The 18,124-nt window shown below is 36.2% G+C and overlaps 3 protein-coding genes across 3 annotated transcripts; all 3 read left to right on the plus strand.

The window, feature by feature from the left end:
- Window positions 1-1,124: 1,124 nt before the first annotated feature.
- LOC133861162 (GDSL esterase/lipase At2g04570-like) lies at window positions 1,125-4,316 on the plus strand. The gene is made up of 3 exons (XM_062296886.1): window positions 1,125-1,589; window positions 2,629-3,121; window positions 3,824-4,316. Exons 1-3 carry the CDS (start codon window positions 1,224-1,226, stop codon window positions 4,015-4,017), a joined length of 1,053 nt encoding a protein of 350 aa, XP_062152870.1. The 5' UTR covers window positions 1,125-1,223; the 3' UTR covers window positions 4,018-4,316.
- A 2,509-nt stretch (window positions 4,317-6,825) lies between these two features.
- LOC133860857 (uncharacterized) lies at window positions 6,826-7,735 on the plus strand. The gene has a single exon (XM_062296489.1). It carries the CDS (start codon window positions 6,868-6,870, stop codon window positions 7,477-7,479), a length of 612 nt encoding a protein of 203 aa, XP_062152473.1. The 5' UTR covers window positions 6,826-6,867; the 3' UTR covers window positions 7,480-7,735.
- A 3,271-nt stretch (window positions 7,736-11,006) lies between these two features.
- On the plus strand, window positions 11,007-18,124 carry LOC133861002 (centromere/kinetochore protein zw10 homolog). Its single transcript, XM_062296691.1, has 14 exons — window positions 11,007-11,709; window positions 11,917-12,054; window positions 12,274-12,447; window positions 12,669-12,830; window positions 12,994-13,227; window positions 13,310-13,459; window positions 13,811-13,903; window positions 14,395-14,490; window positions 14,867-14,995; window positions 15,170-15,247; window positions 15,359-15,517; window positions 15,607-15,757; window positions 15,874-15,956; window positions 16,626-18,124. The coding sequence occupies exons 1-14, from the start codon at window positions 11,137-11,139 to the stop codon at window positions 16,707-16,709; spliced, it is 2,304 nt and encodes a 767-aa protein (XP_062152675.1). The 5' UTR covers window positions 11,007-11,136; the 3' UTR covers window positions 16,710-18,124.

Here is an 18,124-nt window from a genome sequence, read left to right on the forward strand (position 1 = left end):
CCTAACAATTTGGGATTTGTATACCTATTGCAGCAAACACTAGAAGCATAAACGAACAAGATGGTTGAAGCAAGCAATGCACACAAGGCCGTAAATCGGATTCTCCTCTGGGCTTGCATGCATTGATGATTATAATGGTGCATGGAATGTAGGTTTTAATTTTTTTGGATTTTAATTATGTATTTATATTTGAATTCTGTAATAGGTATGCATGAATTTTTTAAATATGTAAGCTAAATAGACCGTTGTTGTGAAGAGTTTGAATTTGGATTTGAATTTGAGATTTTGGAAATGGATTTGAAATTTTGTATTAGGGATTTTTTTTTTTTTTTAATTATGCATTTAAAAAATATATATATACAATTCTAGACGGTTTGGGCCCAAACCGTCCAGAATAATGCACTTTTTCTATATACAATGTTAGGGACGGTTTGGGCACAAACGGTCCAAAAAATTAGGAAAAGATTTACGGTCGGTTTGGGCCCAAACCGTTCATAAATAGTTCCGGACGGTTTGGGCAAAAACCGTCCAAGATTATTTCTAGACAGTTCAGGCAAAACCGTCCGCAACTGAAAATACCGACCAATTGTCCTGGACGGTTTAAAACCATCCAGAAAAAACTGTCTGGACCTTTTTAGACGGTTTTTAATGATGTGTTATTTACACGACGATTCACTATAGTATATATATACCTGCTATATATTCATGGTGAAAGGCCATACATGCAGCATTGATGCAGAAAACTTATACCAGTACTTAACATGGCTTATGAAACCTACAAGATGGATCTCAATTTTACTTGAAACGGAAAGAAATCATTATGGTCCATATTAATTAGATTTGATAATATCTACGTTGACACATACATTATTTAAAATTTTCAAATGATGTAGATTTAATTTATCTACGTTATTAGATATTATAAAATTTAATCTAGACCATAAAAAAAATGGAAACGATCGTTTTCGGCTTTTAGCTAGGGAACCCAGCTCTATAAACATAACGTTCGTATCCGCATGCAGTAGTAGCTAGCAATTAAATCTCCCAACTACGACCCATCTACCCTTAAGTCAGAGTCAAGCTCACATTAATTTTCCGACCCATATTTATTTATCACAAGCCTCCCTCCAGTACCACTACATGCACCGGCCAGTGTAGCAGCTAGTAGGTCCAGGGGCTCTTTCTGACAAGCGAGACAACACAGGAGCTAGTAGTCTGAAACAATGGCGTATATGTGTATGATATGGCTCCTTCTAACCCAATTCCTAGTACTATCTACCAAAACAGGTGCCAAAGTTCCGGCGATCATCGTGTTTGGGGACTCATCCGTTGATGCTGGAAACAACAACCAGATTCCAACCATTGCCAGGAGCAATTTCGAGCCTTACGGCCGTGACTTTTCCGGCGGCAAGCCAACTGGGAGGTTCTCCAATGGCCGGATTCCTACGGACTTTATCGCCGAGGCCTTTGGTCTCAAGCCAACAATTCCAGCTTACTTGGATCCTGAATATAAGATCTCAGACTTTGCCACTGGAGTTACCTTTGCTTCTGCTGGGAGTGGCTATGACAATGCGACTTCTAGTGTTCTAGTAAGTCCTAATTAATCAAAGCAAATTTCAGTATATATGTGAATTCACTGAACTATATATATATATATGCATGCTAGCTTCCATGGCTGTCTTTTATCTAATTATACTGTTTCTTTTGGTAGGATTTTAATTATACACTAAATGTGTTCTATGCAAATATAACATACCTCTTGTAACACTCCGATCTCATTTTGAGAAGAGATTAATAATTTATATAGAAGTAGTTTATAAAAGATAGTCATGAGTGCTAAGTCTCACGTTACTTAGTTGCTAGGTGAAACTAGGCTTTATAAAAGATTCTAAGAAAAATTCAAATTGACTAATCGTTTTGAGGTAATAATGATGAAGATGTGATTAACGTTTTTTCCTAATTAGTTACACATCTCTTCCATAATGCTTCTCTTGTACCCATTAATCTCCGGATCCATTGGACAAGGACGGAAGTTGGAAACTATTATGGCAGGCAGAGGCCAAAAAAATTCGTTGTTAAGAACCAATGCCATCTTAAAAAACTTTTGTTCTTAAGAATTGGTCCCCCTCCTCGATCTGTCCCTGGGCGGACCTACATGGTTCATTGGGGTCTTTAGCAACCAAAATGTTTTACAATTCGTATAAAAACGTTGTTTTCTATACCATGAAACCAACCTTAACTTTCACATGTACCTCCAATGGTTTTAGCTTTCTATATACTCTTAGGATTCTTGTCAAATATTTTCAAAATTTTAAACGTGGATTGGCCAACATGCTACAGATTCTCCAAGGCAACATACTATATGTTAAGCAAATTGTTTTTGGCAGGAATACTTGTGTTTTTTCTAAAGATTATTTTATAAACATGTAACTTTTATATATAATTATGTCTTATGACTTAATATAAAATTAAGTTTAAGATTTTTTGCTTTTATTGCACACACATAAAGAGATTATATGCATCAATGTATTTGTTTATGTACGTTGGCTTGGATCATCTACGTATATATATACACACAAAAATTCTGATTCCGCCCTACTGATTATCACCAAATGTTTTGCCTTGCAGTCTGTGATACCACTTTGGAAGGAATTAGAGTACTATAAGGACTACCAGAAGAGGTTGAGAGAGTATCTTGGAGAAGCCAAAGCAAACGACTTAATAAGCGAGGCTTTACACTTGACGAGCTTAGGAACCAACGACTTCCTCGAGAACTACTACGCCTTCCCTGGCCGGCGGCAATCCCAGTTCACCATCACGCAGTACGAGGATTTTCTGATCGGACTTGCCGGAAATTTCATCAAGGCACTCTACGGTCTAGGAGCTCGGAAAATGTCCCTAGGAGGTTTACCTCCAATGGGGTGCTTGCCACTGGAGAGAGCCACCAATCTGATGGGTGGCAACGAGTGTTCGGAGAGGTACAACAAGGTGGCTTTGGAGTTCAATGACAAGCTGAAAAGCTTGACAATTGAGCTGAACAAGGAGCTTCCTGGGATCAGGCTGGTGTTTTCAAACCCCTACTACGCATTCTTGCATATAATCAGAAGACCTTCGTTGTATGGTAAGTAAATGATGCATCCCTCATCTCCTAATCACAATCCTCTCAAATTCGAACAGTTAATTAGGAAAATTCACTTATAAAATTATCTTATCAGATAAATGGTTGAAGAACTCTACTTTTATTTGGTCTTGTGAATCGTATAAATTATCTTTTACAAATACCTTTTCGAATTCTGAAAATATCCTGATCCCAACCATCACATGAAAATCAGTTGCATATTTCGCTTTCGCATTGATTTAGTTAGACGATCTCTTTAGTTGGGGCGGTAGCTAGATTCAATGAGTTTCCTTTGACGCGCCCCTTCTGCAGGAGAATTTAATGACTTTTTGGTAGCTAGCTAGCTAGGTGGCTAATGTACCTAGGAGTAGTAGTGTACCTATGGGTGTACGGGCTCTAACACCTGTTCACAGGAACGAGACTGAAAACTTTAACTCTCAAGGGTTCGGACTGCATTGAATTTTTTTTTTCCATTTTTTAAAGGGTGCCATCATAAAGACTGAAAGAGGACTGGAGAGGTGTCATCACTTCAGTCATGGCTGTTCTCGGTCCCCACTTAGCTTCGTCTTGCCTGTTCGGGCAAGTAAATTGCAGCTTGAATAAGAGAATCCCTACTTAGCATAGCATATCCATGAGTAGGATTTATAATCCACTTATTTATCTTATCAATAGGTAATTAACATCCTTCTGCTGAATTGATCACAGGAATTGAGGTAACGTCAGTGGCCTGTTGTGCAACGGGGGTATTCGAGATGGGATATGCATGCAATCGAGATAATTTGCTCACTTGCACAAATGCCGACGAATATGTGTTCTGGGATGCCTTCCATCCAACACAGAAAACCAGTAGCATCATCTCCAATTACCTAATGAAGACCGTTTTGGCTCAGTTCCTTTGATTTAGGTTGCTTTGAGCGTAAGAAATCATTATCATGCTATATATATATATACATATATTCATGTCCAGCGCGCAGCATGCATTGCCATGTTCATATGTTTTAAACATTAGCATTAGGACGATAGCATATATATCGTACGTTCTAGCAAACGATAAATGGCTTGTAATTTAATTTCTTAGTACTGCTATATGTTTTTATTTATGTATGTATGTATGTATGTTCCTAAGCACCCATCTTAGATGGTTTTGGAGGATTGAGCTATATATATATTCAGATCAAAGCTATTTCACCATGGTTAATTAGTGACATTAATTGGTGTTTTGGAGCTTTGTAGCGCTTACTGGTTGTTGGATACCTCAGCCTCGAAAATGCGATGAAGATCTTCTCCTGAAATTTCAATTTTACTCGAGCCTCAGCATCCTTTTCTGTCATTATTTTGCCCAAATTTCTTAGAATTTAGATAAAAAATGAAATTAATGGATTAGAGTTTAGAGGTCTGACCTATTTAATTAAAAGAGTTGGGTTAAGGTTGACATATATAGTCTAATACTAATAGATCGATACGACCTGAATTCGACACACGACATGAGTACTGTCAATTTTTGACACGACCCCCCGAATTTAACACCAAATTAGTGGGTTCGAATTTAGGGGTTTTACCCGTTTTCTCGTTTAATTAAATATATATATCAAGTTAAGATCGACATATATAATCTTATACGCAGGGACGGAGGGAGGGGGGCCATCCCCCAATTTCCTAAAAAAAAAAAATTATTAGGAAAAAAAATTATTAGGTGGGAAATTTTTTTTTTTTTCTAAAAAATTAAAAAATATAAAGTAAAAACAAAAATTTAGCTTACTTCGCCCCTACAAAAAAAAAAAAAATTTGACCATTGGCCCATGCCCATAAAAACTTCTGGTTCCGTCCCTGCTTATACGAACACATGTCTTGAGAGTACTCAACACGAATTTGCATGAACCTAACACGCGGAATGAATGGACCGTAAATTATAAGATCTTACACGAATTGTCGCTCCTAAAATTAAGGTAAAATTTTTAGGAAATCCCAATCCGAAAAATGAATGAGGAATTAAAAGTGCGTTAAAAATTTCATAAAAAGGTTTTGTCCTAAAAGACAGCATAGAATGTTCGGTTTTTATTATTATTATTAAATAGTCTACCTCCATCCGGCCTCTTTGTTTTCATTCCTTTTGGAATTTATGATTCAGCAATCGATTCTACTGAAATTGTTACTTGAAAATTAAAATAATAGTAGTAGAATTTCAAATTTATCTTAGATTTTGATTATGTAATTATAATTAATTGTATGCTTCATAATTTCGTAATTCTCATAATCTTTTGTTTTTTTAATGAGCTTATAATTTATATAATACAAGATTAATCCTTTTCAAATTCGATCTCTAAACTCATGACTTTTATTTGATACCAAAAGACTTTCTTTGCCACTTATATTCTAGTTGCACTTCAAAAATCATGTTTCCAATAATCATAAATGAGTCTAATCTTTTCTTTCTTAATTTCATCTATATGATATCTTAATATTTGAAGCTAAAATGCATACCATCTCATTGCCAAATAAGTCCCAACTATAATTTATTATGAAAAATAATTGGGGTATTATAAATTTTACTAAAAAAAATAATATACAAACTAATATAACGTACAATTCATATATAATTGATAAAATAATTAAGAGAAATTAATAAGCCAATTTTTTTTTTACTTAAGATCCGTTTAGGTTTACGATTTCAAAATGTGCGATTTAAAAATATCACTTTGAAAATACAATTTTTAAAAATGCAGTTATCTATTTGGTAAAATGACATTTTGCTCTTTAAAAACGTGTCATTTTACATGCGATTTGAAAATAAAAATTTTCTTATAGAGTATAACTTCTATCAGGTCTTGGCATAAAATAGCCATTCTCTGCTCTCCAATAATAACATGCCACGTCAGTTTAGCACACCAAAGCATGCACTATAGGCTGAAAACACCCGTTCACACCAAATTCATGAAGAAAAAAAACGCCATTTGTTCCGCCCAAGCTCCAGCTCGACGCCGCTACCGCTCGTTCCGCTCCTGCGTGGAACTTGGCTCCACCACAACCACTGGCGAAGCGACGCTACTCCTTGTTCTGCCCAAGCCAGCAAGCCCCAAGCTCAGCTCTCTCGCTCTCAAGCTTCAAGTTGCCCCCAAATTTTCCCACAACTCTCTCTCTCTCTTCTCGTTTGAGCGTACACAAGAGTGAGTGATCTGAGTTTTGTGATGGTGGTGACTGCAGTTGTGGTGGCAACGGTGGTAGGTTGGGTTGGAGAGTTGGTGATGGGGAATGAGTATGGGATTTCAGCGTATTGGGGTCCTCGGTAGCTTGAGTTTTTTTGTTTATTTTTTTATTTTTTTTTTTTCATGAATTTGGTGTGATTGGGTATTTTTAGACGTCTATGGTGCTTTAGTGTGCTAAACTGACATGTCGAGTGCTTATTGGTGAGCAAAAAACTTTTGTTTTCTTCCATGACCGTATAGAAGGGGTTCTCTATATTATATTTTTAAATTGTAATATATTTTAAAAATGCATTTCCAAACAATATATTTTTTATAATTATTTTATTAATTATAAACTGCATGTTCACGTGTGAAGACTTGACAAGATCAAAGTCATTGCAGAAAAGACAAAGTTTGTCTCCTCCATCTTTTTCCTCGTCCTCATTTCCACGAGACTGGAGTGGAGAAAATACCATTCAAAGGTCAAAGGTCAAAGAAAGCACTCTAAACTATTTATAATCAGAACCAAAGAACCAAAAGCTTGAAGAATTCCACAAACCCACAACCATGAAGAAGCTTTACAAGAAAGGCCAAGTGCACCCATCATCACTGCCATCCATCGCCGACCACTTGGCTTTGCTTCCGGCGACAATCCTAACCCTCTCTGCTTCCCTCTCGGCTGAAGACAAAGAAGTCTTGGCCTACCTCATCTTCTCATGCTCCGGCACATCTAACAACTTGTCCGGCCATCCAAAAACTGTTACTGAAAGTAAAGGCGGCGATGGCGGCGGCGACCACAGTCCTATGTTTGAGTGCAACTGCTTTAGGTGTTACATGGGTTTTTGGGCACGATGGGATGCTTCGCCGAACCGCGAACTCATACATGAGATCATTGAAGCTTATGAAGAGGAGTTGCTCAAGAAGAAGAAGAGGAGCGCCGCCAAGATCAAGAAAGGGAGAAGGAAGAGGGCGTGTGATGAGTTGAAGGACGGCGGTGAGAAGGGCTCTGAAGAGAGGCCGGTGATCGCCAGGGACCAACTGGGTGAGTCAGAAGTCTCGGCGGATGTGAGCGGCGGTAGCGACGGTGATGAGGTTGGGAGTTTGGAGAAGGGGTTGGTGATGAGGAAGATTGCGAGTTTTATAGGAGAGAGGATTTGGAGTGTTTGGAATATATATTAGGGTTTAATTTAGTTCTCGTCTTGATCAGGACACAGATAAGTTTCTTTTGATATTTGCTCTCCACATGATTTCCCATTTTAATTTGTGTATAGAATGCGATTGAGTGATTTTAATTTTCACTTTTTTTTTTTTTTTTTTTGCCCTTTTTTGGGTTCTAGATGTTAAATCAAAATTTAATTTCAGTTGATCGAGGGAGGTCATGTACTGTTTGATTCTACATGCAATATTTATGTGAAGATTGTAAAATTAATGTGAATTTTAGTTGTTTTTTTTTTTTTTTTTTCACTAAAGGCAATTTCTACCATTTATTTTTATAGAAAAAATTATTAATAATTTTTTTTAACTGGAAGTAAGCCAAACTAGCTCCATTTTCCTTGAAATGGAGCATGCCCAATTCGATTTTTTCACCCGGCTCTCTCTTTCTCTCAATGCTGCTTGTTGTTGGAACTGTTTCCAGAAAAGAAATTGAAAAAATAAAACAAACAAATTAAGAGAAAGAAAAGAGCAATATTCCACTTTAGATTTTAACTCATACAATTTTTATTTTTTATTTAAAAAAAAAATGATTTGGTCACTACAATTTTTATTATTTATTTGGTTACTATAATTTCAAAATAATAATAATAATAATGGAAAGTAAGCCAAACTCCAGTTTCATTGAAGTAGAGCATGCCCAAGTCGATTTAATAATAGAAAAATGCTTTCTTTCTTTCTTCATTGACAGTTGTATTCAATTCAGAGAGTAGGCTTGAAACAGAAACTTTTTTGGTACCAAAATTTTTCACTATGTGCCATGTATCAAGTGCTTGTAATGGATGAATAAGGTTTTTCTTCAAGAATTAATAAATTAAGTGGGTTGTAATTTTCAGATCATTGCCAAGGTTTTAAATTTTCAGTTCGTAGTTTGTATATTTTCTACTTTTCAATATATTGGAATTGGGGTGGAAATTGGAGTAGCATCTGATCGATATTACTTATAGAGTAATGCTATTTTCACATTTATTTATTATATTTATTTCATACCGATTGACGTTAACTGTTTTAAATGGCTTTTTATGTCAGTCACTAAAAAAAATTCATTTAAAACACGTTACGTTAGCCAATATGAAATAAGTATGATAAATAAGTGTTAAGAAATATATATAAGGGGAAGTGGGAGCTTCTCGATTGAAAGGGCCAAACCAAAGAGGATTATATCCATCGACATGAGATTTTTCACTAGGGGTGGGTATCGTTCGGTTCAGTCGGTGTCGGTAGGGGTATTTTCGCCCACCGAACTAGCGAAGTCAGTTGAAGTCAATTAATTTACCAACTTCATTTCGACTATTTCGGTTAAGTCGATTAACTCGATAAAGTCAGATAATGTCGATTGATTATGTCGGTTATACATGAGAGTGTAAACCACTAAATTATTAACTGAGTATACCAAAATCCTCAAATTAACACTTATAAAATAAAAGTGTAAAGCATACCTAATAGTCTAAGGATGACGAAGAGGGCTTGCCTTGATGTGGTAAAGATAAGATTTGCAGGTCTAATCATAGGTCGAGATTGTCCCGTCATATAGTGTCAAGGTGGTAGATGGCTTTGAGTGGGGCGATGGCGTCGAGGTGTGCAGCATTGTTTAGAGAGTGGCGACGCCACTATGAGAGAGAGAGAGAGAGTGGCGGCGTAAATCGAGAGAGGTTGAAAGGCTAAATGAGTTAGGATTAAGGAAAGAAAAAATGAAATAGATGAATATATAATAGGCTCAAAATGACGTTTAATCATTTTGATTTCAAGTAAAACGAGGAGCAACGTCTTTGTTTCAAATGAAATGATATCACTTTGATTCAAAGTAAAACAATGTTGTCTCTCAAGTTTCGGTTTAGTTCAGTTAACAGACAAAATAAATTGTATACTAATTAACCGAACCAAACAGAAGTTGGTATACATTTTTTATTCCGATTAACCAACCGGTAGAAGTCGGTAGAAATGGTAGGCGGTCGATAGCTGTTCGGTTACTATCGGTATGAGGATATTTTGATCACTCTTATAATTTTCACTTTTTTCTTTCATTCAAAACTGCACAGTCTTTAATCTCGCATTGCTCCTAAATTATATAAATAAATAAATAAACTGTTTTATATATTTATTTATTACCTTCACCGCATACGTATAATATAAGATTGAATCTATTTAATTTGTAAAATGGATTAGAAATCCTTCACTTTCGAGACATATACTTTACGCGGTCAAGCATTTTTGGTTTGAACGTGTCAAACGGTCGAAATTCTTTCCGCGTTGATCAACTAACCATAGACAACCTCACTATCCTTGAAAATGTTGATAGTGACCTTTTTTTCAAGCTCACTATAAAAAATAAATAAATAAATGTTGATTTTCAAGCTTTGACTAATAACAATTTATTTATTTTTTAATTTTTTTCCCTTCATTCTATTCTCCTTGTCTTTCCTCCAAGTACTACCACCTGGCCTCTTTCTCTCAATGCCCGCTCCTTGTTTTCACTTTCGGAACTGTTTCTTAAAAAAAAAAAGAAAAAAAAAAAAGAAAAGAATGAAAGAAAGAAAGAAAAGAGCATCCCTGTTTAAAGAGATATTTTATATACACAAAAAGCTTGAATGAGAAATGAAAAAAACTAGCAAATAATGCCATGTTTGTTTCGACGTAAAATAGTTTATAAAAAAATAATTTCAACATTTTTAAGTATTTGGTAAGGGCGAAAATAATGGTCAATTGAAAAATAATTTTTGTTTGATAAAAAATGTTTAGTAAATTTCAAAAAATTATTTACGTTTTTTAAAAGCGTAAATCATTTTTCGTAGATGGCAAACGTGGGCAGTCGACCCTCTTTTAAACGAAACAGTTGACATTTACATTCAAGCAATTGACTATCGCTGGATTTCGACAAGCCAGATTCCGGCACATGTCAGTGCCGAAATCTGAAAAATTATGTTGAAATCTAGCGACGTTCGGCTACCATCGCTAGATTCCGGCAGTACTGTGCTAGATGCCTGGCAAACTGGTCGGATCTGACAATTCCAGACGGATTCGGTCGTTCTAGCCGGATCCGTCTGTTCTGGCCGAATCCTCTGCCAGCTGGCTAGGATCTGGCCAGGACAACTGGCTTTCGGTCAGCTGGCCGGGATTCGACACAAATGGCCTGATTTCGACTACTTTGCCGGAATTCGTATGCGCCAAATATATATAAAAAATATTTTTCTATTATTTTATATTAATATTTTTTATGTTGTAAATAAAATTTATTTTTGTTTTTAAATTAATATGATTGAATAAAAATATAAAAAATATTTATAATTTTCCGTATGCGCCAAATACCGGAAAATGATTTTGACGGAAAATATTTTTTTGAAAAATGACTTCCTTAAAAATATTTTACGACGAAAACCATTTTTCACCGAAACAAACGAAGCATAAGAATCATGGGCCAAGATTTCAGTTAGACTAGGCCAAACCTTAGCCCATTAACCCCTGCTTCTCCTTCTCAAAATGGGCCCAGTGTCACACCTCACCACAGTCCACAACTCCAAAAACTTCCCGGCGCACGTTAGGCCTCTCCGCCATCTAATCCTACACTAGCATTCAAAAACCGCCTGGCATCCCAGCACAGCCGTGGGATCGCGGCGAGGCCACATCATGGACGCGCTCTTCGACTCGATCAATGTCCGGGATCTTCTCTGTGCCCGGGACCTATCGGACCCGACCTGCCCGCTCTCCGCACCGGATCTCCGCCTCCTCATCCAAAGGCTTGAGTCCCACTCGCTCCACATCAAGTCCAAGGTCGGCTCCTACCTCCTCTCCCACCACCACCACTTCGCCTCCCTTTTCTCCCTCTGCAACGACGCCGTTTCGCACTCCGACCTCATCTCCTCCAACCTCTCCGATCTTCTCCGGTTTATCTCCGACCGTCCGATCGACGTCGAGATTCGGGACTTGATGGAGGAGCTGAGCGAGAAGACCAGGGAGGCGAGGACCAGGAGGGAGTTGTTGGAGCTGGCGAGGGCAGTTGTGGAAATTAGCGAGAGATTGAAGGGCGTGAGGGAGGGGATCAGGAATGGACGGCTGAAATTCGCTGCTGAGGAGGTGAGGGAGTTGAAGATGGCGCTTAGGGTTCGTGACGGTGGTGACGTGGCTGATGAGAGTGTGAGAGAGAGAGAGCCGGTGGTGTACGGGCTGTTGAAGAAGGAGTGGTCGGATTGCTTTGAACAGGTATGGGTTAGTAAAAGCTCTTTTTTTTTTTTTTTTTTGGTTAGGTTCTGTTTGGTTTCCGAAAATTTCCCGGGAAAGTGAAAAGAAAGCGACCGAATAGGTTCTGTTTCGTTTGTTATTTTGAGTCTTGGTGAAATGTGATCGATTGGTGATTTTTTTATTGAGTTTGTGATTGTTTGTTTAGAGGTCTTGGATTTGGCTGTGTAGATTCAAGAGGTGCTAGTGAATTTCATGAAAAATGCGGTGCGCTTCGAGCGAGACACTAATAGACTACTAGTCGGGTATCGGCTGAGCCTTGACGGAGTTGATGGGATTGAGCTCCAAACAGTTCTTGAAGCCATGGATGTAAGTCAAAGTCAATGCTTTTATATATGTATATATGGATGAGTGTGAATGTTTCCCTCTCTGTGTGTGTGTATTTACTTTCACAAAAGCTAAAGATGCCTATTGATATTTCTTTAATGGAATGATTTTGGCGACTCTAACTCGAAAGTACTTTAGTTCATGGAAAAATTCATTGTGATGAATTCATTTCTCTTAAGTTTGTTCATGTGACTTTTTTAGGTGGTGGGAATTTTGGATTATGGGCTTGCTAAGGTAGCGGATTTGATAATCAAGTATGTTGTCTCGCCGGCCGTAAATCCAGGATCACCGATTTCATTTGTAGAAGAGTTAAATCAAGACTCGAAAGGAATGACTGAAGCAGTATTGAAGATAGTACCATCAGTAGAACCTAAGGTAAAGACCATCTATCAACATTGCCTAAATTTTTCATTGCTTTATGTTGTGTATTCACATGGGCTTGCTCAGGAGTGTTTGATTGGCATTATTTTGAAAATTTTCTACTTCAGGCACTCATTCATTTAACTATGGTTGAATTCTTATTTTCTTCATACATTTCTGTTTTAAGTGGATTCTACTAATTGTGGGACTCAACATACTTTTCTTAAAATTTTCAGATTGAAAATGTTGAAGGTGAGGCAATCTATTCAGCAATTATACAGCTCATTAAGTTTATTGGCAAATGCATATGCTTTGAGAACGGTTCATGGATTCAATCTTTTGGAAGATTGACATGGCCTAGGATATCGGAGCTGATTATTTGTAACTTTCTTTCCAAGGTCTGTTTTTACCAATCTTTGTACTGAAGATAGTTTGTACTTGGTTTGTCTGTAACATTTGATTAGATCATTTGTTTGTATATGTCATTCATTTGAGATTTTACTTCAGAAAGTTTGCTTGTATACAGCTATTTATGATATTATGTAAGGTTTCTTGTTTCAGGTTGTACCTGAGGATGCTTCAAAACTTGCCGATTTTCAGAAGATCATCGAAAGTACTTCTCAGTTTGAGACAGCTTTAAAGGAAATTATGTTTATTTCAGCATCCGATAACAAGGATGAAAGGTTGAGCAACTTCGCTGAAAATGTTGAGGTTCACTTTGCATCTAGGAGAAAGACAGAAATCTTGGCAAAGGCTCGAAAATTGCTTCTACAATGCAACTTTGACGTCCCTCAAGTGAGCTTTTTGGCCTGGTATGAATACACATATAGTTATTGTGATATGTTAGCTTTTGATAGTGAACGCTTTTTCCCTATAGGAGTACACAAGGAGAGGTCCTATGTTGAAGAAGGATAGAACAGCCGTAAATTCTTATGAACAAGTTGTTGACCTGCTTTTTCTGTCCGAGAGGTGTGTGGTGTCTAAAGCAGCGACTCAACTTATGGAGCTAGTGCATCAGACACTTAAGGTAAATGACCAAAGAATAGAATAATTTGATTCTCTGTTTGTAAGGCAGGAACCATTTAAATGTAACCCTTTTTGCCAAAATGCGAATTCACAAGTGAAAATTATTCTTGAAACTATAAACCAGATCTGAACTAATGAATCGAAAAGGAATTTCATAATTTTTTACGTTAACAATTTGGTTTGAAGTCTCTTAAGGGATAGGTAGTAGCATTACTATAGTAATAATAAGAACTTGGTGTGTCTGTTTGATTTTGAAGGCATCTTCTTATATTCCTTACACTCTTTGGTTAAATTGCAATCAGCATTTATTATTGCTTTGAGAGTATGAATATGATTAATGCCAACTCTGCAGGATGTTTGTTTGTCTTCCACAAGAGTTGCTCTAGAATTCTATCGTGCGGCTAGGGATGCTATACTTCTCTATGAAGTTGTCATTCCTGTCAAGGTTAGTGCATGCAAGGCAATAGCTTAAAATGAAAGTTTAACTTCTAAACCTTTTTAGGGTTTCATTGTTGGGAATTTTTTTGTGTTGAATGCTATAAAGCTACCTTATGTATATGCAGTATACAACAACAGATTTTGGAAGGCATGGATTCAATGTTATTGAAGATATTTGATAATGGTTCTAACAATAACAATAATAAAGATATTTGATAATGGTGGTGGTGATGATGATGACTATCTACTTTTTTTTTTTTCTTCTTTTTTAACTATCCACCTCCAAATTTCTACTTGTGGTTCTCTTTTAACTTAATGTTACTTCTCAGATTTTAAAGTTTCATTAAGCTAATTTTTGATAGGTTAATCCTATGCATCTTCTTCTTTTCACCTAAGCATTTTTTGTTTTTGTTTTTTTTTTTTTTTTGTTCATGATTATATTGACAACTAGATTAATATTCTAATAATTTGTATTTTCTTCTTTTTTGACTTATGAAGCTAGAAAAGCAGCTTGATGGCATCAATCAGGTTGCTGTTCTCATGCACAATGACTGTCTTTATCTATCTCAAGAGATACTTGGGCTTGCATTTGAGGTATTAACGAATGCTTCTACATGCTAATGTATTCAATCTGTGAAAACCCACATGCATGCATATATAGCTGTTCTGGTATGGTCTAAAATATGATGAACCACAATGCACCTAGTAATTGAACTTATCATCTGAGAATCTCTTCTTTTTTTCTTTTTCCCTACTTGGTTAGCACAACTTAACAAAGCCTAATGAAATGCTGATTTCCTAGTTTTTTATAATAGAGTTCAATAAATAATGCTTCTTACTAAGGAAAATAATGGAATAGAAATTAACCTTACTTATCAAAAAAAAAAAAAAAAAAAAAGAAATTAACCTTATATGTTTTATACTTGTAAGATTTTTTGTTGGCTCATACATCTGAATGTTATTGTTTCAGTATCGTTCAGACTTTCCAAGTTCCATTAAGGAACATGCTGTATTTGTTGATATGGCTCCAAGATTTCATCTTATGGCAGAAGAAATATTGCAGAAGCAAATTCAGCTTATTTTATATAATTTGAAAGAGGTACAGTCTAGTCTTAAATGTATACATCATTTAAATCTGACTTCTGCCAGAAATTTTAGGTTTTTATTTTTATTTTTTATTTTTTATTTTTTTTGAGATAAGTAGGTTTTATCTGCCTTTTAGAACTTGCAATGTGCTATTTTATTACTTTGTAAATACTTCGTTCTATTACAGGCTGTAGATGGTGCTGATGGATTCCAGAATACCCATCGGAAGCAACAATTCGAATTAGCAAAGTTTAGTATAGATCAGGTATTGTTGTGAATTTTATGGGTGCCCTTTCAATTCCCCCTTTTTCATTGTTATGTTTATAGTAGCCTTTCTTTTCCCAGTTAGATTGAGCTATAAACATTCTTTGATTAGGTCATTTTCATTCTGGAGAAAGTGCATATCATATGGGAGCCACTATTGCTACCTTCAACTTACAAGAGAAGCATGTGTATGGTTTTAGAGTCAGTTTTTTCTAAAATTACGAGAGATATTCTCCTTTTGGATGATTTAGCAGCAGATGAGACGCTACAGGTAGTCTATCAATTGTCATTATAGGTTTTTCTAACTTTTACATGCTAATGTTTAAGACTTTATCTAATCGATTGCTATAATGTTCCCAGCTTCAAAGACTGATTTATCTGATGTTGGAAAATCTATCTTCTTTGTTTGAATCCCTGGATGCTGTCAGCCGAAAGGAGAAGTCACGAGAGGACCCTACACCCTCTCTTGATAATCTCATACCATCTTTATGTAAAATCCGTAAACTGGCAGGCATGCTTTCTCTCCAATGCTTAAATTTTCTCTTTAAATTGGCAGACAACTGATCAATGTCTTGCAACTAATACCTGATATCCTTTATTAACTTTTTTATCTTTAATGTTCCCCAGAATTATTAGATATGCCTCTCAAATCCATTACAACTGCTTGGGAAAGTGGAGAACTGGTCAGTTGTGGTTTTACAGTATCAGAGGTATGATATGATTTATTTGAACACAAATATTTTATGGGTTTAAGTAATAAATAATTATTTTATTCTTCTTGTTCTAATTATATATTGGCAGATAATTAACTGGAACTTTCGCTATGCTTTTATCAATTAGTAGGTTTAGCGTTAAATGTGGTCTGAAATAGGACTTGACAACAAAAGTAGTTCATGAAGCTTATCCCTATCAGTTGGGGATAAGGCTTAGTTAAGTTGATTATTTCATTTATACTCGAATAATGCTACTTTTCACACCCTTTTGTTATACCCATGTCACACTGACTAACATGGCATGTTTTAAGTGGCTTATAATGTCAACCACTTCAAAAAATAATAGTGTAAGTCACTTAAAATAAACCATGTCAACCAGTGTAAAGTGTGGCATCACTCTTTATTCTCAGTACTAAGGTTTAATTATTTTTTTTTTTATTTAGAAAGAAAAAAGAAAGATTTTTTTTTTTTAAAAAAAAAAAGAAAGATAAGAAAAAAGCAGCAGATATTATGATTGGACGCTAATTTAAGATAGTTCATATTGGACTAGTTTAAGTTATTCGCGAATGATGAAACCTCGTATTTACCTTTAATTTTCTTTATCTGTTTCCTCTCTGTATCTCATTTATGTTTCTCGTTGTGTTTATAATCTCTTCGTTGTTGCAGGTGAAAGATTTCATCAAAGGCATATTTACAGACTCACCCTTAAGAAAAGAATGCTTATGGAGGATAGAAAATCCCAGCTTTTAAAAATTTTATTCAATTTTTCCTTAAATTTCTGCCAGAAATAGGGGAAGAGTAAGATAAGATAGTAACAACTTCTCACGGCACCAAGGCACCAAAGATAAGAGTTTATCCGTAGGGGAAATACAATGAAAGAGAAAGCAAAAAAATGTATTCATGAGTTCTTGTAAGCTTGTCAGTTTTTTTTTTCCTCCTCTCTTTCTATTGGAGGTGGGGGGCTGAGGTTGAATAGGAAACTGAGAATGTGTTGAAAGTATAGGTGATGTATATGTATGTAAAATGATTATTGTTTTTCTTCAAGCCCATTTATCACCCTCACTGAATGGAATGGATTGAGCTAGCATTGCAAAGATGGAGTCGTTTGGAGAGCAGCCAAGTTGAATCCTTCAGCCGCACATTGTAACAGCTCAAGCACAAAGCAACCATCTAGCACTGTCATTTGGACAAATTCATTGCTACTAAGAGTGGTTAACCCTTTGTAAAGGGTGCATGTGTTTTTTTAAAGTTTTCTTACAAGTTAAAAGATGGTGTTTTAAGTCATGCATGGTACGATAGAAGACATAGTGAAGCATATACCACTCATGGCCATCCATTTGGTGAAAGCGTTTGTGATCTTGGTGGTAAGGCCTCAGGGAGAGACTAGTTCAAGAACATAAGCTTTTTACTTGCTTTCTTATTCTTGTAGGCCGTGGGGGACTCCACAAATGCACATCGTTTTTTGTAAACATGATGCATCATTTTAATTCGTTTGCTTAAGTTTTTCTTCATGGAGATCAACCAATCTTATTGTGGATTGCAGTGATTTTGATGGTTCATGTTGTTATGCCAGCTTAACCATTAGAGTCACTACAATTCATAATAAGAATGGTTGATCTTCATCGAAGAAAACTTAAGCAAGCGAGTAAAAATGATGCATTATGTTCACAAAAAAATGGTTTGCATTTATCAGGTCCCCCACGGCCTATGAGAAAGCGAGTAGAAAGCTTATGTTCCCCAATTGGTCTCCCTGGGGCCTTACCACCATGATGGCGAATGCCTACGCCAAATGGATGACCATAAGTGGCATACCCTTAACCTTGTCCTCTATCGTACTAAGTATGACATAAAACACTATCTTTTAACTTCTAAGAAAACTTGAAGAAAGCGCATGCACCTTTAACGAAAGGTCAATCACTTAACAACAATGAGTTTGTCCAAATAACAGTGCTAGATGGTTGCTTTGTGCTTGAGCTCTTACAATGTGCTGCTGAAGGATTCATGTGACTTGGCTACTCTCCAAACAACCTCGTCTTTGCAATGCATGACTCAATCCATTCCATTCGGTGAGAATTGATAATGTTGTTCTACTCTTTATACTCGATCTGCTTATGGGGCTTCAATTAGGAAACGCAAAAAAGAAATGTAGCCAAGCTTTTACCTCA

The sequence above is a fragment of the Alnus glutinosa genome, chromosome 2 (assembly GCF_958979055.1).
Source record: "Alnus glutinosa chromosome 2, dhAlnGlut1.1, whole genome shotgun sequence".
Classification (NCBI taxonomy): Eukaryota; Viridiplantae; Streptophyta; class Magnoliopsida; order Fagales; family Betulaceae; genus Alnus; species Alnus glutinosa.